The sequence below is a fragment of the Oncorhynchus tshawytscha genome, unplaced genomic scaffold (assembly GCF_018296145.1).
Source record: "Oncorhynchus tshawytscha isolate Ot180627B unplaced genomic scaffold, Otsh_v2.0 Un_contig_3761_pilon_pilon, whole genome shotgun sequence".
Classification (NCBI taxonomy): Eukaryota; Metazoa; Chordata; class Actinopteri; order Salmoniformes; family Salmonidae; genus Oncorhynchus; species Oncorhynchus tshawytscha.
Genome location: NW_024609794.1, coordinates 308,643 through 334,122, shown reverse-complemented (window position 1 = coordinate 334,122; position 25,480 = coordinate 308,643). Strand labels below are relative to the sequence as shown.

Below are 25,480 nucleotides of genomic sequence, written 5' to 3'. Positions count from 1 at the left end.
CCCCGCCCGCCCTCACTCCCTCCCCTTGTCCCTGTGGCCTGGCAGGGTTCTGTTGTGGTTCACGCTTCGTTGACTGTATCCTATGGTAACAGGCACCATAGGTAACAGCTACACCAAGGTGACCTTTTAACTCAAGACTCCTTCATTGGCACAAGGAATCATTTATAATTAGTTTGTTTACAAAATTATCAGGTTTTCAAAACATTTGACTTGTTTATCCATTTCATATGATAAAATTAATGAATTTATGGGGATGCTCCTATACTTATTTGGGAGTTAAGAAATATCTATTTATGTCACTGAATCCGTAGTGATTGTTTGAGGCATGGCTTGAAAGGGGAGCCAGTCCGAGTCCTGGAAGCATCTCCATCCCATGCACCTGCTAACAGAGTATACTGTATATTCACCACAGAAGCAGCAATGATGTCATGAGAGGAATGTGACTAAGCAAGTCCTGCTATTGGCCGCCATTACAATGCTTTGCCTTAAAGGCCTGTCAAGTCACACTGCCATCTGGTGTTATAATAAAGTAGCACAGACCACTACTATATGGGTGTAGTCCCCGAGTGAGGGGCAGCTGTCTGATTGGTTTTCTGATGTGTGATCAGTAGGGTGTGAAAATGTTGTTTAGGCTATCACCATACAGGCAGCATGCAGAGGTGTTCTAACCACCAGGTGTAAAGCAGGTGAAACAATGAAGGCCACAGTGTCTGGTGTTGAACCCATCTTTAATGTTGTAAAGAAGACTGTCGGTTACAGGCTCGCTCACTTTCCACTGAGAGACATTTTAAACATACAGTTACAGTGGGTTCACACAGGTGTTGATTTCCAGCTACATCTAGGAGTTGAATACAGTACATCCCATAGGCTTAATTTGACTTGAGTTTAACTTTGGTTTTCAGCAGGACACAATGTGGACATTGAGATGATTTGTTTCAGGGCTCTTTGAATACTTGTATGGATTGTTACATTAAAATTGTATGACACCCATAAATAGTTGCCTTACTTTTGATCAGAACATTGACCACAGTTGTAAAACTCTTCTGAACATGCGGTTTGTTCATTACCCCTAGCCCTTATCAACATATTCTAATACAGACAGTTAGGTGTAGATTTTATGATTGAGCCCTTATCACTCCACTCAGAGCCAAGCAATAACCTGAGTTCTAATGAAACCAATACCACAGAGTTGAGAGCATATTATGCTCTTGCTTTAGTTATCCAGTGTTTCACAAAAGTTGTCGCAACCATAGAAATAGAATCCATAGAACAGGCTTCCTCATTCAAGTCAATGGTGGCATAGTGGGTGGACTGGCAGCCATTGCACACGTGAGTTTACCAGTCAAATTGCCAGGGCTAGAGGTTTCAACTTCAAAGCCCTTTCTATGGATTCCATGTATATGGTTGCAACGCTGCAGGGCTTCTGCACACCATTACCTAACACATGTCCCAGGAATCTCTTTCACAGGAGAGGGACTGATAGAAAAATACACAGATCTAGGGAGCCTGATTCTGATGTGTGTCCTGACTCCTGACCACTGACCCAATCTCTGAGAGATTTCTCTCTAAGGGAGAGAGCAACGGCTGGGTTTCCTTTATTTCCCTTTCAACTACTGCTTAGGAGAGAGGGACAGTACAATAAAGGTGGCAAGTGAGACAGTACAATAGATAAAACATTCATTTTAGCAGAGCGACAGCCTAGGGAGCCCACTTCTCAGAGGCAAATGGTACATTAAACGGGTCACAGATATAAGATCACATGGTTTCAGAACAGCTACTGAGTCTTTTTGCATTTCATTGGGCAAAATATAATAATAGTGACTTAAAGTTTGATACAGACATAAAGTATAGACTTAAGAGTTAACGACAACAGAGCCAGTAGGGTGAATGTGGAGGTATACTACTGAACTGTCCAATAAGAACAGAGATTTTTTTTTTGTTTTCCCGTTGCAAAACGTTTTTCTTAGAGTACCCTTCCGAACATGACCCAGGTCAACATTGCTTTAATCTGGTGTACCCCAAGGTTCTGGTCCAGTACCAGTACATTTTTCGTCTCATCACAGTCAGAACTGAAGGACTGATACCAGTGCAGTCCCAATCTCTGTCTAGGGGTGTGATGTTGTTACAAAGTAAATGACTACAGTGAAATGATCATGCAACTCTTAATGTTTTTTTTTTTTTTGGACATGATATGTCAAAAGGTGTTCAAGCAGTGTGACATCCATTACTTTTTCATTGAAACTAGCATACTCTTTGTTTCTACTGGCCACATTAGCTTAGCATAAATACATTACTGACCACATTAGCAAAAAAACGCATACATTACGTAGTCAAATGTAACAAATCAAAACAATAATCGTGCGAATCTGCTAAAATATACCAGCACATTTGATACATGGGTCAAGGATTGAGATGATGTGGTTTTGGTTTGTTTCTATCCTGGCAGATGTCCCAAAGGACGGAAGAGGGATTAGAGGGGAAGGGGGAGTGCAGGTTGGATGGGACGTCCGGCTCACAACTTCTGGGTAAAGTTTTCAGGGAAGACTCCTTTTGCCAAGAGGTCTTTGTTCTCCAGCCAATGAGATTCCTTCACGCCCATGAGCCAGCCGTCATCCTGCACACACACAAAACAGCATGGGTTATCAGAGGATGTAACCCAATCACGTGTGAAAACGTGTTAAAGTTCTCAGTGGGGGTAGAATGCGGCTGGCTACTGACCTGCTCATCAGGATTCTCCCAGGCCAGGACCAGCACAACATCTCCTGCTTTCATCTCCAGCTCGTCTCCATCGGTGGCAGCATAGTCATGCATGGCTTTGACCTGAAATTTTTGTTTTGGACATCACACACGGCGATATTGTTACCTGATTTAAGATATACTGACCGCAACAACCAAGATCCATTGTTGGCAGAATATTGAAAAAAACTCCAGCACACTAGTATTCTTCCTCCATGAACCTGGAACTAGGTGTTCAAACAACCCCTTTTCAGTAGCTGTCTCTATGGTCCTCTAGAAACAAGACAGGCGAAGGGCTCACCTTGTAGATGACTCCAGCCGGCAGCACCTCAGAAGACCCATTGGTCACCGCAGTCTGGATTCAAAAATAAGCAGAGAAAATGCTTAATTTGATACTGAGAAATGTATTAAGTGGTCAATCAATTCTACAATGGTTACATCACACTGTAGAGGGAGTGATATGCCAGGGACCCAATGTTTGTACTACATATGAATGGCCCATTTACTCCAGTACTTACGGTTGCAGCCCCTGCAGCGGCTGCCATGGCAGTGTCAGTCTGGAAGGGAGAGAAAGGGGAGGTGAGAATTCCCAATGGACATGTATCCATCCCACCCCACAAAGATCAGCATACACATACAGGTATGAAGACTTCACAGGAATACATACACACAGTCACAAAGACTCTCTCCCCGGGCACAATCTGTCAACATGTGCCACCATCAGACCGCCAAAACAGCCATGCCATCTATCTACGGATCCTAAAGATGGGAGACTGAAACTTGATCAACCTCCTGTCAGATGGGGTAATCACAGGGTGTTTGTTTGTCCCAGTCAACGATCAACACCCTTCTGAAGTCTTGGTCTCCCATCACTACTGTAATGAACCTCCTGTCCATCTACCAGCGCTACCTATAGCACATCTACACTCCCCTACAGTACTTCCTCGTTCCCCGCGTACTCACGCTCTGCTCTGAGTCAGCCCAGCCAGTCTGCCCAGACTCAGCCCAGCCCACTTGCCCGTCTGCAGCTGGCTCCTCTGCCCACCCAGCCTGGGCACCCGCATCACCCCAGCCTGCCTGTCCATCAGAGGCAGCATCTGCAGCCTCTTCCCCTACCTGGGCCCCGTTATCGCCCCAGCCACCCTGAGAATGCCCAGTCTGGGTCACATCCTGGTCCCAGCATGCCTGAGAAGCCTGTGTCCCTTCAGTATCCCAGCTCGGGGCGGCCCCAGTCTCATCACTGCCCCAGCCACCCTGGTTGGCTGCAGGCTCATCTTCCTCCCAGCCGGCCTTGGTCTCCTGGGACTCTTTGTCGTCGTTCTGCTGGGGCTCCTCCACTGCAGGGGGTTGCTCGGGTTCAGGCTGAGGAGGGAAGGGGGCGAGGCAGTATGGCAGGTAGAGGGGTGGCCAAGGTGCACGTGGGTGGGGCAACACAGAGAATTTGGAATGGGACCGACGGTTTGATGACAAAAAGCCACAGGGCATAAAGGGGTCATGGGTCAAAAGCAGGAATTGTAGGATAAGGGATAACAGACCAAGAGAAGATAAGAGAGAGATCTGTGAGTGCTGCCAGAGATCAGCTCGCCATTCAAGTGTCTGCAGAATATGGTACCCAACAAACCAAGAACATTCCTATTGCTACTAATGTTTCAAAGAAAATGCTTGAAAGGAAATATCCTAGAACATTGAATAAAAGTACAAATTCAAAGCAATTATCCCAAATGCCCAGGGCCACATTCAGTATACGAACTTTGTAGATATAAATGCAACGAATGGAGCCAACGTGATTCCTTTATTCTACTTGTTCTACATAGCATATTTCTATCTGAACGTCCTAAAACGTTGAGTCCTTGTGAACTCGCCCCAGGTCACTCCTTGATTAATCCACCTAAGTAGCCAATCATACCTAACTTCCTTTGACACCAAAGGCAGGACTTTCACCCTACTGTTGTCACATCTGATCCCAATCAGTGTATCAACCTGAACAGAGGCAGTCTAAGACAAGACTCTCGAAAACCAAACTTGAGACTTTCCTTTAGATGCAAATAACAATCTCTATGATCTTTATATCCTACAAAGCAAGATAGACCTACTCAGGGTTTTCTAAAACTAGCCAGATTGAGTTAGCCTTACATTCTGTGGTTTCCATGGCACAGTGAGGTCGCCTAGGCAGAGGGCTACTGTACATTTGGTAAATATCTGTATAATTAATACATTGTTATGGCATTTTTCCATGCACACTTTTTGTTTTAACAATTAATATAGTTAATTAATATCATTAGAATCCACCACAGAGTTTCAAGACTGAAGCTGGCAAATCATTTGTTTGCTGGGCAAGCTAGCTAAATGTCAGCTGGCAATTGTTTTGAATGCCAGACGTTTGTCCGGAGGTTGAGGATGGAGAGAAGCAAGATAGCTGAGGTGTGCAGTGATGAAGCTCGTAAGGAGGATTAAGTTACAAGGCAACTCTTGAATTATCATTGATATGCGGTGTGCTTTCTGGCGCCATGTGACTGCTGTAGCTTCACCCAAGTGCGTGTGTCATCTTGGTAGTAGTGAAACCTAGCTACACCTACTACGGAGTCCATGAACTGGAGAAGCCACACGGATGGTGAGACATCTCGATGACACCGTGCGGCTGAGATCATCTTTAAAAAACTATATATATTTTATTTTTCAAACTAGGTAAGTCAGTTAACAAATTCTTATTTACAATGACTGCCTACACCGGCCAAACTCGGACGACACTGGGCCAATTGTGTGCCACCCTATGGGAGTCCCAATCATGGCCGGTTGTGTTACAGCCTGGAATCGAACCAGGGTATCTGTAGTAATGCCTCAAGCACTGAGATGCAGTGCCTTATACCACTGCGCCACTCAGGAGCCCTCTTTGCTTGCTCTTCCCCTTTGATCCCTCAAGCCATGAACTTTCCAACCGTCTCATGAATTATGTTTTCTAAATTGCTTGTATTTTTGTGTTGCCTTAAAGCGCTTTGAGATTCTTTATGTAATGAATAGTGCTGTGAAAGTTGAATAAATTGGTATTCCAGCTGAAGCTTCATCTATACTACAACGGTGGATATTGCTCGTCCACTTTCCGCTAAAGGCTTCCGCATGCTAATGGTTCGGCAGGCGGTTAGCCGATCTTAGCTAGGCAAACTGAACGAGTGTGTTCATACTCCCTTAAAAGACCTTGAAAAACTAGAAAGAGGCAATAGTACTGTTTGTCCATCTTGAGACTCCGTAGCCAGTATACACTTCCTCAAAGTAGTCAGAATTAATTTAAGAACTCAAATCTGTCATTAATTGAAGTTTTTGCCGAGGAGATCTTAGTCACACAATATTACATCTAACTAAGATGTTTGGTGCAGCATTTCTCAAGTGAAAAAATGTGTATGAAAACGAGTCATCGATTGTTGAATAGCAAACACTTCATTGAAGAATCCCTACTCTTGACCAATGAACGACGAAGGGGTGTAGAATTCGGCTCCGAACTTCAGCTTGCCTCAAAAAAATAGCTAGTTAACTACACATGGTTGATGATATTACGAGGTTAACTAGTGATTATGTGAAGATTGATTGTTTTTTATAAGATAAGTTTAATGCTAGCTAGCAATTTACCTTGGCTCATTGCAGCCACTAGGTCCTTTTGATGATGCACTCGCATAACAGGTGGTCAGCCTGCCACGGAGTTTCGTCATGGATTGCAATGTAATCGGTCATAATCGGCATCCAAAAAGGCAGATGACCGATTATGAAAACCTGAAATCGGCCCTAATTAATCGGCCATGCTGATTTAATCGGTCGACCTCTAATCTGTATAGTGGAAATTCAGCGCTACAGCATGATTGAAATTTAAATGCAATGTCCCGCGTTAGCGGAGACTGCATTCACGGTGAATGCTGATGATATCGGCTCAAACGGAAATCACAAATTGAAAATGTAGAGTTTCCATCAACCTCACGGGCAATGTAGACATCAAAGAACATAAAGTAGACCTTTCATTATGTGTTACTGAATTCATAAAAATATTTGCTGCACCAACTTCCCAAATAGGGGAGAAGCACTCAAAACCCACTAGTTGTTCTTTCAAAGAAAATAATACAAAAATGCTAAGTCCGAAGACCTCTCGTATTAACACCTCTTGTACTTCCCATCCCGGATCCGGAAGAATTGTCATCAACTGACACTAAGTAGCATAACGCAACGGACAAAATCTGTTGAATCTAGGGGTCATTTTTTTTATTTTTGGAAAATAACGTTCCCAAAGTAAACGGGCTATTTTTCAGGACCAGAAAATAGAATATGCATATAATTGACAGCTTAGGATAGAAAACACTCTAAAGTTTCCAAAACTGTAAAGATATTGTCTGTGAGTATAACAGGACTGATATTCCAGGCAAAAGAATGAGAAAAATCCAATCAGGAACGCAGCGGTTTCTAAATAAGAGTCCCTTCCTATGCTTCCCTATTGAGCAGTGAATGGGATATCAACGAGATTCCCTTTTCTATGGCTTCCTTAATGTGTCTAGTATCACAAGACATAGTTTCAGGCTTTTATTTTGAAAAATGAGCCTGAGCGACAACATTGCGTCAGTGTCCACCTGATGGCTCTTTGTGTATTTCTCCCGCAAAAGACAGAGGTAGCCATTTTTCCACCCGGTCTTGCTGAGTGAAGAACTAGCTGAGTGAAGAACTAAAGGAGCTATTTGGCTATACAAAAATAATTTTTCTGGAAAAAAGGAACATTTGCTATCTAACCGGGAGTCTCGTGATTGAAAACATCCGAAGCTCAAAGGTAAACGATTGAATTGGATTGCTTTTCTGATTTTCCTGACCAGATTGCCTGCTGCTAGCTAGGCATAATGCTAGGCTAGGCTAGGCTATCGATAAATTTACACAAATGCTTGTCTTGCTTTGGCTGTAAAGCATATTTTCAAAATCTGAGGTGACAGGGTGATTAACAAAAGGCTAAGCTGTGTTTGAATATATTTCACTTGTGATTTCATGAATATGAATATTTCTAGTAAGATTTTTTTGTTGTCCGTTGCGTTATGCTACTTAGTGTCAGTTGATGACAATTCTTCCAGATCCGGGATGGGAAGTTACAAGAGGTGTTAATACGAGAGGTCTTCGGACTTAGCATTTTTGTATTATTTTCTTTGAAAGAACAACTAGTGGGTTTTGAGTGCTTCTCCCCTATTTGGGAAGTTGGTCTCTGCTCCTCAGTCTGAGAGCAGGTTCGTGTCTCTTTCCTCTCTATATAAAAACTGTATAACACAGGTGTTTTTGGAAAACTGGTTCATTTATCCTAAAGTCAATAGCGAGTGTGGCTATGTATAGGTTTATTTTGCCGTTAGTGTATTGAAAACCTATTTCAGCAAGTTAACCAAGTTTTGGCTGGTTTAGCTAGCCATGTTAATGACTAGCTAACTAGCACCGTTGGTCACTGCACTACAATGTCACGCTAGCTATTGCTAGCAGGTGATTTGCTAGCAGATGACACATTAAGTGATTGTTTATTTTCTTACTACCTTTTAAATGTTTATATAAAGGGTTGTACTCTGTATTTATGGATTAATATCACTTCCCATTGAGGACATGTGTCATTACTGTTGCTCCTATCTAAAATATATCTTGTGTCCTACCTAACCAGTGAACGTGTGGCTGTGACCATCCTGTCAATGCCTGTCATCACTGTTTGATATCTTTTACTGCAGGTATGCTTTTCTGTATTTTTGTTATTTTCTAAACACAACGCATGTATACTATACGGTCACTTTGTGGCTGGAGTCTGAGAGAGATATTCTGAGAGCAGTGAACTTGTGGCTGTGACCGTCCTGTCAATGCCTGTCATCACTGTTTGATATCTTTTACTGCAGATAAAAACCAAGTCACCCTGAAGTGCGGGTGTCCGTGTGAAGTTGGTTACACTATCTGTAAAGCTTCAGCGATTTAGATTGAGCTGTTATTCAGAACACCTAAAACAACATACAAGGAACATTCCTGCTTGACTAATAAAATTATAGTGGAATATGGTGAGTGATTCTTCTAATGTTGCAGATTTTAAAAACAGAAATGGGGAACAATCCTGTAAGAAAGTTATGCTTGTTATAAGAAGTTGCCGAATGGCAATATTTTTTTGAGAAAGGGTATTGCCCAGATCAGCCTGTGACCTTCTGGTTTATATCCCAGTGCCTAGTCTACTGTGTCACTAGGGAGGGAAGCACCAGAATTGTTTTGTCACATATTTAAAGCTTTTTGTTCAGTCAGTCACTTTACTATAAATGTGATTATTTAAGAATGTTGGGTATAGTTGCAACTTGGATTCGAACTGGCCACTTAACAAGTCACAGCCCTCGCGTAATGCGCGTACCACCCTTAAGTATACTTTTCCCAAACATGGAGAGCAATCGGGAGGGCTGGAGAGGGAAAATACAGGAAGTGCTTACCTCCCATGAGTCCCAGGAAGCTGCCTTCCGTGAGGCAATAAAAGATGAGACCAGATGAGATTAGAAAATGCTGTGTAACCATGGCAACTGTCAACTAGGAATTACACTAGGGAAGAACTTTATATAAAGGATTCAGCTAAACACCAGACTAGGGTGGAATATTTTCCTGTTATTTTACAAATGCTCAATAAATCACTTTCAGAGATGCAGAGAATGAAGTTGGTCTACTTCTAAGTAACTTTGGCTGACTCCTATGTCATCTCCTACATGTGACCTTCCATTATAGAGTTTTGCTTTGGTGTGGATTGAGGATTATACATTCATATCAGTTGTGTTACCCCATTGGTTTCAGCTTTACTGATTTCTGTTGTGGATTGTGTTTCTGTACACAAATGGAAAGTCTACAGAACTAAGAGCAAACCAGCCAATGTATTGAATACATGGAATAGATTGTGATATCATGAATTAATCATGCACACAATGTGCTTCATTTAATTTATCAGGAATCAAATGTTTGAAATTGTTTGGTGATATGCATAAAAGGTGAGTAATTACCCATAATTCTGCACCTTTGGATAGTTGTACTTCCAGTTTTGATCATGATTTAGTGACTGCAAATAACACACACACATAAATATATACACACACACACACACATACATATATACACAGATCTACTGGGATTTTTAAAAGACAGACTAACTTTGTTTTGTCTTGGGCTCAAGAGAAAAGTATAGTTAATATTTTGACAGGCAGTTCTTTTGATGAATGCATTTGCAATTTTGACTGTAGATATTTTTTGGGAATGTTTTTGTTTTAAAAAGACAACTTCGTTTTGAAAAAGCATTTACTGTTTAGCAAAAGTTCTGTTGCTTGTTGACTGTTTTGAAAATCAACATTGTTCCAAAACATGCTTGTAGGCGATTGAGAGAATCTGATGTGTAAAGACAGTTGCTCCCTGATTAAATAGTACAAGAGTACACTCTGCTGGACAGAAATGCTTACAGCACCTGGTGTTCCCAGGCAGTGTACCATCCAAGTACTAACCAGGCCCGACCCTGCTGAGCCTCCGAGACTTGGCGTAAGCCAATGACTGTATGTATATATGATGTAAGCGAAGGAATAACCCTTGGTACACTATATCAAGTTTGTCACTTGAAAAAGTGCCGTATGAAATCATAGAATCAATGGGATAAACAGACAGTTACTTTAACACAGGCAGATGAGTTACAAACCTTGTATACATTTCAACCGCATATGAGTCTTATGAAAATAGCAGGCCTATCAAATAATGAGTTCAGACAAATACATCAGACAATGTTACCGGTATGCGAGGCGGGCCATATTACCAGTACATGACTTCAGCACATTTAATAGTTTATACTGTATATTCATTCATCCTCGTATTTGTTTTAACCACTTTACTACTTCGCTGTGTGTATATTTTTGATAATGTGTATAGCACTGAGCTTGCAAGTAAGCATTTCACTGTACCATTTACACCCTGTATCCCGTGCGTGTGACAAATAAACTTTGATTAGAAGACCGACTTGACCAGCACTATCTAGCAATAATTGAGATGAACTTTCTCAAATGTGAAAATACAATATACATCATGATCCTAACAAATTAAAACTAATCAACTCTGTTGTCTCTGCCTGATTTATCTTTACAGTGACGGGGTGGACCGTTCCTGGAGGTACTGCAATACCAGGTCGGTGCGTGGAGTGGACGGAGCAGCCCCTATTCCATCTCCCTGTTCCAAAAATCAATTTAATATATGGTCCCCAGATAGGGGACGTATCAGATATTAAACTGATAAGAACAGATTTTTTTTTTTGAAAAATATTTATTTTCATTTCACATTCAAATACAATTACATTCAGTGCATAACGTTGTACATAACATGGATTCATAAACAGTATCAAAAAGTACCGTAACAATAGCAAAACTCCTGTTCTGCAGAACCTGACCAGTATTATAGGTCTACATTTAAGGTTAACGTGCCTTTAAATCTCCAAAAACAAACAATTCTATAAATAAAAACATACACGTATGCCAAAGTGAACTCTGAATAAGGCTTAGCCTACATTTCAGTTTTACTTATGGAATACAACTATATATAGGCTATAAAAACCATTTACAATGATGGAAATCCCTTTCCATCTCTGTTTAACTGATACGATGCCCCACTTATCTATTTCGAATTGTATTCTTTTCCAAATGTCCTGTTTTATAAATTGAACCAATCCTGTCGGTGACCACTTGAGGGTGTCATTGACCGCACCACATCTGGCCTCCCAAAGTTTGGTGTCCCTTATCAAGACCAGGGTCACTAATGCTAATAATTGCACCCTTTCCTCATTTTTAGTTCAAATTTGGCAACCCCTTAATTTTTTGAGATTCAAAAAAACATTGTTTAATTTTTTTCAAAACTAATTGGGCAAAAGAACATTCCCATAAAACATGGGGGGTTGTTTCAATTGCGAAACAATTGTCCCTGGGACCAAATTTATTCAGGGTCAAATTATGATCATGTAATGTTGATCGGACCGCAAGACGTCTGTGTAAAACAAGCCAATTAAAATCTTTCAGTCTGTTATCTAAACTTTTTAATTGTGCCCGTAGCCAGGTGGAAGGCGATATTGGTAATCTGTCTCTAGGATGACAATTTATCAATTTCGCATATAGCAATATGTGGTTGATTACATTTTCTTTTACTTTGCAGACAGGGGTTTTCCTTGCCCATTCCACTATTTTCTTAAAATGTAATGGGATAATTTCAGCTTTTGTCTTACTATTATCCCTCTCCACCATGAACCTTAATGGTACAGACAGCCATAATTTGATTAAAATTTGACATTTGTGTACAGAAGATGACAAAAGACAATGGTTTGAGTAGAACAACGCATCTAGCTTGAGGAATATGAGGGAAATCCCTTCCACCAGCCTCTATAGGCTGGTACATCCGATCTCTACGGATGTACTCATATCCCCCCCCAAAAGAAATTCAACAGTACCCGTATGAAAGTTTTTCTTAGACACCGGCATGGGAAACACATAGGCAAGGTGAAGTAATGAAGGCAGAATGTCCGCCTTCAGCACTAACACCTTCCCACTAAAAGATAGTCGCCTGACTTTCCAGTCCCAATCTTTATTAAGCGATAGTTTTTCTTTCCAATTAAACATGTCATCTTTAATTTCATTTCCGAAAGATATACCGAGCACTACCATTGGTCCTGTGCACACAGTCAAACCACAACTGATCCGTTCTCCATTTCCACTGTCCCAAATATTTTATTTCTGTTTAACTCTTGTTTATCTTCGACCCAGACGCAACAGAGAATTCATCAATGACTTTGACTCTTTCAAGCTCAGGTCGTCTTGTAAATATAAAAGTGTCGTCCGCATATTGCGATATTTTTAGCATATCCCCTCCGGGTAAAATGATGCCTTTGTTATAATTTGTCCTAATTGTGCATGCGAAAGGTTCAATATATAAAACATACAATAGAGCAGATAATTGCTTGTTAACATATCCAATATTCCCATTAATATTTACCCTGCTACCCACATTACTATACAGAATTTTTACCCATTTCATAAAATTATTTCCAAAGCCACATTTTTTTCATAATTCTAAACAAAAACTCATGGTTTACCATGTCAAAGGCTTTTCTCTAAATAGGCTTGAACTTCTGTGCAATTGCAAGTTCCAGGTTAATCTTCTCCCCACCACACCACATGTTTGGTCTAAACCAACATAAGCCATGGCAGAAGATAGGCGATTAGTTACGGCTTTGCTTAATAATTTATAGTCAACACACAACATTGTTAAAGGTCTCCAATTTGCCAATGTCTTGGGTTCTCCCTTTTTGTAAAGTAGAGAGATTACCCCCTCACACATCGAACCTCCCATATGCTCCAAACCAAATATACCTCTAAACACTTCCAACAGATGACATCCAATTATATCCCAAAAAACTATGTAAAACTCTTTAGAGAGCCCATCCACTCCTGGTAATTTATCTTTCATGCTCTTCAGTGCCATATGAATTTCATCTAATTTCAATTCCCCTTCTAATTGGTCTCTAATATCCAAAGGTATATGCACATCCACGCATTTTAAAAATGTAGTCCCTTTCTCATAATCAACTGTTTGTTTTTGAAATAGCTGAGAAAATTGGTGTGTAGCGACACCAAGCATGCCATCTCCATCCTCAACCATCTCCCCATCTTGGTCCAATAAAGCCGAAATAGTCCCTCTTTCCCCGTGATTTAATTTGCTTAAAAATATGCCGAGCACTTATCATTTTCCCATTTATCTTGCTGACTTTTAAAAATGAAGTCTCAAGCTTTCTTTTCAAATAATGTGTGTTGCTTTTTCAGCAGGATGCCCAATTTGTCTTTATCTAATCCACCACCATTTACATTTCCTTGGATGTGTAGATCTTTTAGTTCCCGCTTTCAAAACAACTGAAGCGATTCCCCCCCCAAAGCGGACTTCTCCGTCGCCTCCATGCGAATGAGTGGGGAAACAGGGCTCATCTGCTTCCTTTTCACCGAGCACTTCCTCCTCTCTCTCACCGTTGTCCAGCTCTCGGTAGCCGAGGGCGCGGTGGGCTCTCCCTTCTCCTCCTCCACTTGCTTGTTCCAACTGCTGTTCGCTTCTCCTCTCTCCTTGTGAGATGCTGATGGCGTCTCACTCCCGCTCTCCTCTGACTCCTGCAGTCCCCTCTCCACCACTAGCTCATCCACAACCTCCTCAATAGCGCGTAGTTCCATGCCTTCTCCCTCATCTGGTCTTTTCCCGCTCACCGCTCTGGCATAAGAGGGGACTGCCTTCGGGCAGTGACGGAACAGGTGGTCCTCTGAGTTGCACAGACTGCAGCGCTTGGGCACGGTGCAATCCCTCATTATATGTCCAATAGTCCCACAGTTTCTGCACCTTGTCTGTGTGCAGGCATCTGCGAGGTGCCCGTACGTGCTACACTTCCTGCAGAAACGAGGCTGTCCAGCATACATGAGGTAGCCCCTGTCTGCACCGATGGAAAAAGAAGCAGGAGGATGGCGGTATCCATCATGGCCGCTCTCGTCCTCCTTTAGCAGCACACGAAACTGCCTCTTCCCTGTCCAGATGCCTAGGGCGTCCTTAATGTCTCTCACTCCTGGCAAGATGGTCACGTACCGACTGAGGGTAGCACACTAAAGTTTCTTCAGTGACCCATGGGTTGAACATATGCACCGTTAGCACCCTCATATTGTGCCTACACAGGGACTCAACTTTAAAATCCACGAGGGCGGGTGCTGTCGCGTTCGCACGGAAGAGCCCTCTTACCTCCTCCATCTGGGTGATGGTGTAGAAAGACACATCGTAAAACTTCTCGGGTGTGTTCTGTTGCAGGCAGTGCACATCGTCTGCTGTCAGGCGTAGAGGTCCAAACAGAACTTCCTTTCCAAAACTAAATCTTTCCATCAAAATATCCTTTCCTGTCCATTGAAAACGAAGCCTATTCTTCAGTCCAGCAGCCGCTGACTTTGACGTGGCCGACGTCGCACCACCTTGAGGATCGCGTGCGAAATGCTCTTTCTCTTGATCTTAGCCAAAAGGCCGAGAAGCGATACCCACAATGCTTTCGAAAGGCTCCATTCTCGCACACGTCAAATTCGATTACACCAAAATGAGCTCTAAACTTTCCGCCAAATATCAAAGATTGTTAATTTTAAAAAGAAAGCACAATTTGGAGAACATAATATTGACATAACATTTGATCTTGTATCAAATATCTCTGGTATCATTGCTGCCACAGCGGAACTGAAGCAATTGTTCACTTGATGGCCCCAGAGTTCCGACTGATCAAGAGCATATGTTATGATGGCCATGGAGGACGGAGATGGGGAGCAAAGTGAAAATGACATGGCTTGAGAACGCCTCTTGGAACCTGTGGCCAGATGGGGGAAGACTGGGTGAAAGCATGAGGAGGTTTTAGGGCCTTCATTTTTGTGGAACCCAGCAGAAAAATATCCTCAAGGCATAGAGTCAGGTGAAGAGAGAGTGGGAATTGTCATGTTATCAAACTTTGGTTTTTCTTTGCATATATAATTATGCATAGCTCAACACAGTTATGTTTTGTTTCTTTTTTCTTTTCAAGTCTTATGCTATAACTCTCTTAGGAACCGGAAGCTGAGATGTAAATAAGAGTGTGCAGTGTGATTATAGAACAGAGGCCATAAGTCTTGGATTTGTAAACATAATCAACTGTGAATGTTAAATCATGTCATTGTTTGTTCATTAAGTCATTTCCAAGTTTATATAAATGTTGAACAGTGAAGGTAATGTTCAAAAGGGGGAACTGATGGGTTCTGACTTCTAAACTTGAAATATTGTTAATCATCAGGTATCCTATGGAAATGAGAACGGCCACAGTCTGGTTTCTACACCAGAAGCTAATGGGCATCTGTAGGAGGAATGTATATGGTGGAGTCAATTAAGGTTGGATATGAGCCAGGGACTTAGAATGATTGCCTTTCATTTACTCAGAAACACATGGTTGCATTCACTGATAAGGGTGGAGAGCTGTGGATTAGTGAGGAATGGGGGCCCAGGTCAGGTCACATTAAGGGAGAAGGAACAGTATTACCCACATCACTTAACTTCCTGCCTAGCAATAGAGATGTACGCTTAAGAGTAGAAGGAGACATGCTCTGTTCTGCAGTCTGACCCAATGGGTGAATAAACGGTTTGAGCTTTACTGAGTTTTTACTCTTTATTTAGAACCTAACAATATAAATATCTGGATTTGATCAGCATCCAAATTCCAACCTGATGCTCCCTGAGCCTGATGAGACATATTAAATGTTTTTGCTGTTATCCAATAGGCTACATACATATTACGACATCAATTAATGTAGACCCAATCAATGGCAATTGATGAACTTCATTAGGCAAACTTTTTGGTGTTTTGTAACAGATGTCTATTTACAGTCATCAAATGGCACTAGTTTGCTATGTTGTTGACTTAGGCCTCTCTATGTAGTGTTGTTGTGTTGTCTCTTATGTGTGTTTTGTCCTATATTATGAATCCCATCCCCCGCAGGAGGCCTTTTGCCTTTTGGTAGGCCGTCATTGTGATTAAGAATGTGTTAACTGACTTCCCTAGTTAAATAAAATATTTAACAGGTTAAACATGCAGTTTGGATGCTGAAATCATTTTGGAGTGGAAGAACATGCACAAAAATATCCTACATTTTAAAGCGATTTGTTTGACAAATCAGATGAAAATATCATGACTGGTTGTGTTTATGCCACAAAAAAAAAAAAAACTTAATTTACTTTTTTTTATAAGGCCCAACAAATATGTTTTACTGGTATGTGAGGCCGTCCATGTTAACAGTACATGACTTTAGCACATTTCAGAGTTTATATTGTATAGTCTTCTTGTGTATACATTTGTATATATGTATATTTTTCCAATCATAATTGTTTGTTTTAACTACTTTACTACTACTTTGCTATTTGTATATTTTTGACAATACGTATTGCACTGTTGATGAGCGCTTGCAAGTTAGCATTTCACTGTACCGTTTATCCGTGCTCATGAAGAATAAACTTTGATTATAAGATTAACGCAGCATTCACATCAGCTATCATAGTCAACTTTCGCAAATGTGAAGATACAATACACATCATGATCCTAATAAATTAAAACGAATCAACTCTTGTTGTCTCTACCTGATTTATCTTTACAACGACAGGGGGTGCACCGTTCCTGGAGGTACTGCAATACCAGGTCGATGCGTGGAGTGGACGGAGCAAGCCCCTATTCCATCTCCCTGTTCCAAAAATCAATTTAATATATGGTCCCCAGATAGGGGACGTATCAGATATTAAACTGATAAGAACAGATACTACACTTGATCTTAGCCAAAAGGCCGAGAAGCGATACTGCAATGCTTTCGGGAGGAAGGTGCCGTTCTCCGACACGTCAAATTCGACTATGGTTACACCAAAATGAGCGCCAAACTTTTCATCAAAGATAATGCTATAAAAAAAGTGTGGCGTGGATTGGGGGATAATCGACGTCGGGAATAGCCGCGTTTGACTGTTACAACGTAACAATTTGGTAGGTTGAAAGTCACGTGGTCATCCGCCCTCCAATCGGAAATGAGAGAAAGCGTTGTTAAATTAAACCCAGATGAACAGCTAAATTGGAATAATAATATATCACGGGTGGGGGACGACGACAATTTGGAGATAATAATATTGACATAACATTTGATTTTGTATCAAATATCTCTGGTAGCGTTGCTGCCACAACGGAACTGAAGCAATTGCCCACATGGTGGCGATCGAGTTCCACCGACCGTCGCTTTACCAAGCTGTCCTGTGTGGTGCACGAAACTGCGTTTGATAGCTGCACCACTTGACTTCAATACATCAATGCAAATAATGTGAACAATAAAAATAGTCTATGTATTTGTTTTATATATCGGTCTGTAAAGCCTTGCATGATATGGTCATTGTGAGGAGGCCTTCGTAAAGTTGCCCTCCTAAATTACTAGAGACCAAACTTCAACCACGGCACTGGACTGCAGGAGCGGTCTTGGCGTATGGTCCTGGCTGCCTAAATGTGTCCTCCACATAATAAACTGTACAAACATGGCACTTTTGAGGCTTACTTTCACAATAAAGCTTAGTCACTACAAGAAATGTCATATCATGGTCATAAAACGCCTTTAGGCCTGCACTCACTGTATATAGACTGTTTTTTCCTACTGTATAATTGACTATGTTTTGTTTATTCCATGTGTAACTCTGTTGTTGTATGTGTCGAAATGCTAGGCTTTATCTTGGTCAGGTTGCAGTTGCAAATGAGAACTTGTTCTCAACTAGACTACCTTGTTAAATAAAAGGTGAGAAAAAATGAAAATACTGTATATGTAAGTTATTTGGTTGGTGTCTTGTGAATCAAGCTGTATGTGCATTAGGGTTTAATATTATCCCAGTGTTTTACAAATGTTCCATCCTGAGAATAAATCACTTTTCTCCCGAGTAACCCGTTATTAAGTTGCAAGTTCAAATCCCCGAGCTGACAAGGTACAAATCTGTCGTTCTGTCCCTGAACAGGCAGTTAACCCACTGTTCCTAGGCCGCCATTGAAAATAAGAATTTGTTCTTAACTGACTTGCCTGGTTAAATAAAGGAAAGAAAGAAATTAACTGAGAATAAATGTTGTTTTCTCTGGGGTATTTCCCGCCAGGAAACCGAAAGTGACATTCAAAAGCATCATAAAGCATATAAATATCTGGATTTGATTAGAGCTTTGATCAGCATGAACATTCAGACCTGATGCCACCTGAGCGTGATGAGACATATATTAAATACATTTAATGAGCCCTACATTAACCACATTTAATGAGCCCAAGTCCAAAAAAGCCCAAATGATTGTGCTGTTATCCAATAGACCACATATATGATATAGGCACAGAAAAACATAAAAGTGCATAGATGAAGCTAGCTATATGCTCTCTTGGGTAAATAAATGAAACTAGCCAGTAGGTTCATCTGTTTAAGTGTGAACTCTGTGTTCGTGGGCCATATTAACCACTCTCCATTTGTGAACTGTGTACGTGTGTCTTATGATCCTCTCAGGGTTTTGTGTATAATGTGATAGCATCTAATAGAGCATCAATCTGCCTTTGGTTCAACTGGAACAAATGTTGATGAATAAGTTCAGTGGGCTGACTGTTGGTAATGCTGCAATAATGGAGAGTATTCCATCTCGGTGGTTGGACTGAAGAGACACACTGCCTGTCCCCAGTCTGTCAGTCTTACTGCCATGTGAGGAAAGCTGTCAATTCGTCCCTTGCATGCATTGAGTGAATCCATGCATAGCATGCAAAGAGTGTGTACTGAACGAGGGGAAGAGTTCAAACCACCAGGACCACAAGCCTGTGTCTGACTGACCCCTGAACCTAGTGACCTTGCTGCCTGACCAATAGGGAGACACACCAACTTTGGGTGCCGGAGAAGTGGCGGCCTGCAATAGTACATCCAGGTCCATATCAAGCAGGCTAATAACCCCTGCTGGGGCCAAACACACTGCCACATACGGAAGATAAGCACTGGGATTACTGGGACATTTTACTGGGAAGGCCCTGGAGATGACTGGTGTGGTGTTACCAGCTGTAATAGTTGCAGAGATATGGATAGGCAGGTGAAAAAGTAGGTGGAGGATGGATGAAGAGGGTGAGGAGAGGATGGATGAAGAGGGTGAGGAGAGGATGGATGAAGAGGGTGAGGAGAGGATGGATGAAGAGGGTGAGGGACTGACTAGAGAATGAAAGGAGGTGAGATCATCAGAAAGGGGTAGCTGGAGAGGATGGATGAAGAGGGTGAGGGACTGACTAGAGAATGAAAGGAGGTGAGATCATCAGAAAGGGGTAGCTGGAGTGGATGGATGGAGAAAGAAAATAAAGAGCAAGCCAAAAACAAGGGTGAGGGACTGACTAGAAAATGAAAGAGGGTGGGAGATCCATCCCTAGGAAAACAAGGGGGAAGAGCTGGTGTGGATGGATGGAGAAAGAAAATAAAGAGCAAAAAAACAAGGGGGTAGAGGTGGTGGGAGACCAGACCATCCCTAGGAAAACAAGGGGGAAGAAGGTGGTGGGAGACCAGACCATCCCTAGGAAAACAAGGGGGTAGAGGGTGGTGGGAGACCAGACCATCCCTAGGAAAACAAGGGGGTAGAGGTGGTGGGAGACCAGACCATCCCTAGGAAAACAAGGGGGTAGAGGTGGTGGGAGACCAGACCATCCCTAGGAAAACAAGGGGGTAGAGGTGGTGGGAGACCAGACCATCCCTAGGAAAACAAGGGGGAAGAGGTGGTGGGAGACCAGACCATCCCTAGGAAAACAAGGGGGTAGAGGTGGTGGGAGACCAGACCATCCCTAGGAAAATAAGGGGGAAGAGGAGGTTGGAGACCAGACCATCCCTAGGAAAACAAGGGGTAAGAGGAGGTTGGAGACCAGACCATCCCTAGGCTAGAACCTATGAGCCGTCTGAGTTGACACTGAGGGTATGATGTTGATGGAAGCCTGAGGGGACATTATGACATCATCTGACCTGCGGCTGTGACGGGGTGGTTGCCTGTGACGGTGCGGTTGCCTGTGACGGTGTGGTTGTGTTAGCGTCGGGAACCAGGGCTTCACCATCAAACGAGATTATGTCCTGTTGTTGCGTGTCTGGAGCTGGAGTCAACGAGGGTCTGGGGCTGGGGGGCGGGCGTACAGGGGCGGGTCCAGGGGGCGCCGGCCTCGTCTGGAGGGTCCACGGAAGTATGTACACACATGCAACAGTAGTGAGGGAGACACAGCACACAGGTTAGTAAAACACCAGCACACTAGTAATAGTAGGTTACTGTTACCTGGGCCGGTATCCAATCCAAGGCGTGTCATGGAGCAGCGCTCTGGACAGATGACAATGTGCCTTTTCAAGGCAATTTCCCTGACATTCCTGGAGATTGTGTTTACTGTAAACACTGCACATGTTGGCTCACCCTCCATGTTGGCTCACCCTCCATGTTGGCTCACCCTCCATGTTGGCTCACCCTCCATGTTGGCTCAAGCGTAAATTACCTTTAGAAATCAAGTGCAATGCGCTGCTCTACAACGCGCCATGGATTGGATCCAGCCCTGGTCTGTAAGTGGTGTCTATGAGGCTTCCTTCTATGTTAGAAGAGCACATGTCTATCAAACCAATGGCGAGAAACTCTCCATTCAACATGCTCTGGGTTAGTTTCATCTCTCGCTTTGGGAGTGTTCCTGAAGAGAATGTTAGCGACTGTGTGTGTGCTCGCAATTGTACCGTCCACTCCTTTTTCCACCCTCTTGAATTCAACACCTTAAAAATACTCCAGACCTTAAACTCAAGATTTCCCACACACACACACTCACACATTTCTGACCCACGCTTCTGAAAATGACACTCGTTCATCAACACACAAATCCCAGTCACTCAAGACAAACACAGAAACAGTCAGACACGTTACAGCCCCTGTATGAGGGAAGCTTACCTTGGGTGCAGCGTCTGGGGTAACGCTGTGGTTGGCGGCGGCTGCCTCACTGGGAAAGAAAGAGAAAGGGAGAATTACTGACTGACTCCCATGTCATGCCATGATGAAGATGTCCTGGTTGTGTTCAGTAGAGAGAGAACATTTTACTGTATTTATTTTTCTAGGAAGGAGAAAGTAGAAAATAAAGGAGGGTAGAGGAGGAGAGATGGGGCAGACGAGAGAGAGAGAGAACGAGAGAGGGCAGAGGAGGAGAGGGAACGACAGAGGGAAGAGGAGTAGAGAGAACGAGAGGGGGCAGAGGAGGAGAGAGAACGAGAGGGGGGACAATGACCTCAGTTGTGTTGGAGCAACGTGCGGGCAATTCACTAAGATGATAGTACAACGGGCAAAGATGTAGCAGCGTATCAGTTTCAGTCATCCACAGTGATGAAGGTCTGACTATCTGGTGGCTGCCACGACGATTAGTTTTTTTAGCACAGACTGTCCCCCTGTATCACCATGGGAAAGCAGAACAGGGTCAACTGGTGTGCGTAAGAGAAAACATTTTGAAACTGAGTGAAATGCGTTTTCTGATAAGAACACAGACGTTCGTTATTTTTGTCGCAAAACATTTTGTTACAGTGTGCCCTGCTGTGTAGTCAACCGTCTGCACCATCCACCAAGACCGCAAGATGGGAGCAAGGGGCTGAGAAGTATATTTAATGATCTGTGTGCACAGGCCCGTTTTAGCAGGGAGAATGAGCATATGCCAAACAAACCATTCTTTATTAATAATATATAACAAGACTGTGCGTAGTACTTCACGAATAAACAGCTCAGAGCAAAAAACTATTTGGGGACGTTGCTGCGGCATGAGACACCAACTCACAGCACAAGGCTTCCTCAAACGCCATGCTGCGGTCATGCAGAGGAGTGCCTGACCTGAAACACACAGACTCAGACTGAGAACTACAGGAACATCCATGAATGTCCAAGCACACAGCAGAACTCCAGGCACTACTTGACAGATGACGGTTCACTCGGACAACTAAAGGTCTGTATATCCTGTTTTGAGTCCTCCAATTCTTTATTCTCACTCAGTATGGAACTGCACCATGCAGAGAGACTAGTGCTGTGCAATTAACCAAAATGACGGTTATTTATTGGTTTTTAAATAAATAATTCACCAACTTCAGTTCAATTATTTGAATTCCATTTCTTTCTTTTTCTCTGTGAGTTCATTGCGCACATAGTGCTGCCGTTCTGTGATGTAGTAGGGAGTTGTAGTTTCCAACAAGCTCTTTATAAACCAGATCATGCCAAACTGTGTGATGTATCAGGGAGTTGTAGTTTCCAACAAGCTCTTTATAAACCAGATCATGCCAAACTGTGTGATGTGGTAGGGAGTTGTAGTTTCCAACAAGTCCTTTATTCTCAGTCAGTATCTAACTGCACCATGCAGAAGGACACACACAGGCACATATAAACTGTCATACTGGTCACTCCCAGTCAGGTCCATTACCTCTTCTTGGGTCCAGGCTTCCAGTCTTTACCTGCCTTTCTGGGGGGGGTAATTTACTCTACAGTATTCTATATTCAGCCAGTCATTTCACTTCCTCACTAGAATGTGTAAGCACAGGGTTGGATAGGTTACTTTCTAAATGTAATCTGTTAGAGTTACCAGTTACCTGTCCAAAAGTGTAATCAGTAACAGAACTTTTGGATTACCCAAACTCAGTAACGTCATCTGATTACATTCCGTTACTTTTAGATTCATTTCCCCTTACGAGGCATTAGAAGAAGACAAAAATGTATGTTGCCAATTGAACGACATCTATTGCAGGATAAATCAATGTTAAACGTTTACATAGCTTGGACTGTAGCCTACAAAAGCCTATTCCTGCTCTTTCCCCACAATCCATCAAACACATTCGCTGTGTCGTCATGTAATCCGTTACTGCCCAACCCTGTGTATGCATTGCATTGGACCTCATTTCTCTACAATTACCAAAAAGTTCCTAAAAGGTGCACCAGACAGAGGTAGATTGTACAGGTACATATAACAGTAGGGCAAAGTAGACAGGTACGCTATAGATGAACACTATCATATGTACAATAGTCCACTGGTATTCGCAACACATTGGTATCATGTCAAGTCTCACTCACTTGGCCAGCCTCTGCTCATCCAGTTTGGTCATGACATCATTCAGGTCCTGGTTCAGCTGCAAACAGAAAGATTGGAGGAAGTCAATTAATCAGTCTAGACATGTATTATCAATCAGTCCCATGTACTGACGGTGGGCACCCAGCTCTCCCTCTCACCTTTCCCATGTCTTTGTGGAACCTCTGCTGATATCCAGCCATACTCTGGAATGTGTTAACATAGAAGCCAACACGACTAGAGAGGAGAGAGAGAACGTGTTAACATGGTGGCTGGCAACACTCTCTGTGTGTGTGTGTGTGTGTGTGTGTGTGAGTGTGTCTGTCTGTGATGACATGTGGAAGAGACAACGTGATAACATGGTGGCTGGCAACACTGTGTGTGTGTGTATGTATGTATGTGTGTCTGACTGTCTGTGATGACATGTGGAAGAGACAACGTGATAACAGTGGTTGTAAGTGGGTGGCTCTTCAGAAAGACAGAGGGAAGGAGACTGTATCAGCCTGGTAGCATCAGTGAGAGGGTGGAGAAGTCTCACCTGTTCCACAGCTGTGGTAGCTCATCCTGCAGATCTACGTTGATCTCCTCAAATACTTTCTGAGCTCTCCCTAACTCCTCCTCTGCCTGTACAGACACCATGACACATCCAGAGGTTAAACAATGTTAGTATACGCCTGGACAGACACCATGACACATCCACAGAGGTTAAACAATGTTAGTATATGCCTGGACAGACACCATGACACATCCACAGAGGTTAAACAATTCTACAGTACCATGTTTGTTAGTATATGTTACTCAAAAGAAAGCTCATTATCTACAATCAAACTAAAGAACGACATGGAATACAGACAGAATGTTAGGGCATGGAGGCATAGAATATAGAATTAGAACTCAGAATGGGTGAATGACAAGTGAGTGTTGAAGGGATGGCGGGGGGGTCAGGGTGAGGGGTGAGAGGGTGAGTTAGTTAGACATCAGTCACCTGGTTTCTGGTCAGGTTAGTTTGGGCTATTTGATGAGCAGACAGAATCCCCTGGGCCCAACCTGGGGCAGCCTTCTCCACAAGAGACATCGGCTAGCCATGCAGACGGACGGACAGACCGAGAGAAAGAGCGAGAGAGAAGCAAGACGAATACACTGCTCAAAAAAATAAAAGGGAACACTAAAATAACACATCCTAGATCTGAATGAATGAAATATTCTTATTAAATACTTTTTTCTTTACATAATTGAATGTGCTGACAACAAAATCACACAAAAATGATCAATGGAAATCAAATTTATCAACCCATGGAGGTCTGGATTTGGAGTCACACTCAAAATTAAAGTGGAAAACCACACTACAGGCTGATCCAACTTTGATGTAATGTCCTTAAAACAAGTCAAAATGAGGCTCAGTAGTGTGTGTGGCCTCCACGTGCCTGTATGACCTCGCTACAACACCTGGGCATGCTCCTGATGAGGTGGCGAATGGTCTCCTGAGGGATCTCCTCCCAGACCTGGACTAAAGCATCCGCCAACTCCTGGACAGTCTGTGGTGGAACGTAGCGTTGGTGGATGGAGCGAGACATGTTGTCCCAGATGTGCTCAATTGGATTCAGCTCTGGGGAACGGGCGGGCCAGTCCATAGCATCAATGCCTTCCTCTTGAAGGAACTGCTGACACACTCCAGCCACATGAGGTCTAGCATTGTCTTGCATTAGGAGGAACCCAGGGCCAACCGCACCAGCATATGGTCTCCCAAGGGGTCTGAGGATCTCATCTCGGTACCTAATGGCAGTCAGGCTACCTCTGGCGAGCACATGGAGGGATGTGCGGCCCCCCAAAGAAATGCCACCCTACACCATGACTGACCCACCGCCAAACCGGTTATGCTGGAGGATATTGCAGGCAGCAGAACGTTCTCCACGGCGTCTCCAGACTGTCACATGTGCTCAGTGTGAACCGGCTTTCATCTGTGAAGAGCACAGGGCGCTAGTGGCGAATTTGCCCATCTTGGTGTTCTCTGGCAAATGCCAAACGTCCTGCACGGTGTTGGGCTGTAAGCACAACCCCCACCTGTGGACGTCGGGCCC

The 25,480-nt window shown here is 42.9% G+C and overlaps 1 protein-coding gene, 1 long non-coding RNA gene, 1 other non-coding gene and 1 pseudogene across 11 annotated transcripts in view; 1 reads left to right on the top strand and 3 right to left on the bottom strand.

The window, feature by feature from the left end:
- Window positions 1-711: 711 nt before the first annotated feature.
- Window positions 712-25,480, bottom strand: part of bin1b (bridging integrator 1b) — a 49,927-nt gene continuing 25,158 nt past the window's right edge. For 2 of the 9 annotated variants that reach the window (XM_042318158.1, XM_042318160.1), the window contains 13 exons: window positions 24,388-24,480; window positions 23,941-24,026; window positions 23,564-23,639; window positions 23,408-23,463; window positions 22,764-22,802; window positions 21,263-21,311; window positions 20,314-20,508; window positions 9,189-9,212; window positions 3,700-4,098; window positions 3,255-3,293; window positions 3,038-3,091; window positions 2,719-2,820; window positions 712-2,614 (listed from right to left, as the gene is read on the bottom strand). In XM_042318158.1, the coding sequence (XP_042174092.1) occupies window positions 2,513-2,614; window positions 2,719-2,820; window positions 3,038-3,091; window positions 3,255-3,293; window positions 3,700-4,098; window positions 9,189-9,212; window positions 20,314-20,508; window positions 21,263-21,311; window positions 22,764-22,802; window positions 23,408-23,463; window positions 23,564-23,639; window positions 23,941-24,026; window positions 24,388-24,480 (1,314 nt within the window). In that variant the 3' untranslated portion in view covers window positions 712-2,512. The remainder of the gene's footprint in view (window positions 2,615-2,718; window positions 2,821-3,037; window positions 3,092-3,254; window positions 3,294-3,699; window positions 4,099-9,188; window positions 9,213-20,313; window positions 20,509-21,262; window positions 21,312-22,763; window positions 22,803-23,407; window positions 23,464-23,563; window positions 23,640-23,940; window positions 24,027-24,387; window positions 24,481-25,480) is intronic. The other 7 variants (XM_042318162.1, XM_042318163.1, XM_042318161.1 and 4 more) reach the window with 6 other exon arrangements.
- Window positions 7,041-16,904, top strand: LOC112238882. Its single transcript, XR_006082849.1, has 3 exons — window positions 7,041-7,534; window positions 8,393-10,902; window positions 16,369-16,904. It is a non-coding gene; the product is annotated as an uncharacterized LOC112238882 (long non-coding RNA).
- Window positions 10,866-11,041, bottom strand: LOC112238889 (annotated as a pseudogene).
- LOC112238886 lies at window positions 16,942-17,132 on the bottom strand. Its single transcript, XR_006082850.1, has one exon. It is a non-coding gene; the product is annotated as a U2 spliceosomal RNA (small nuclear RNA).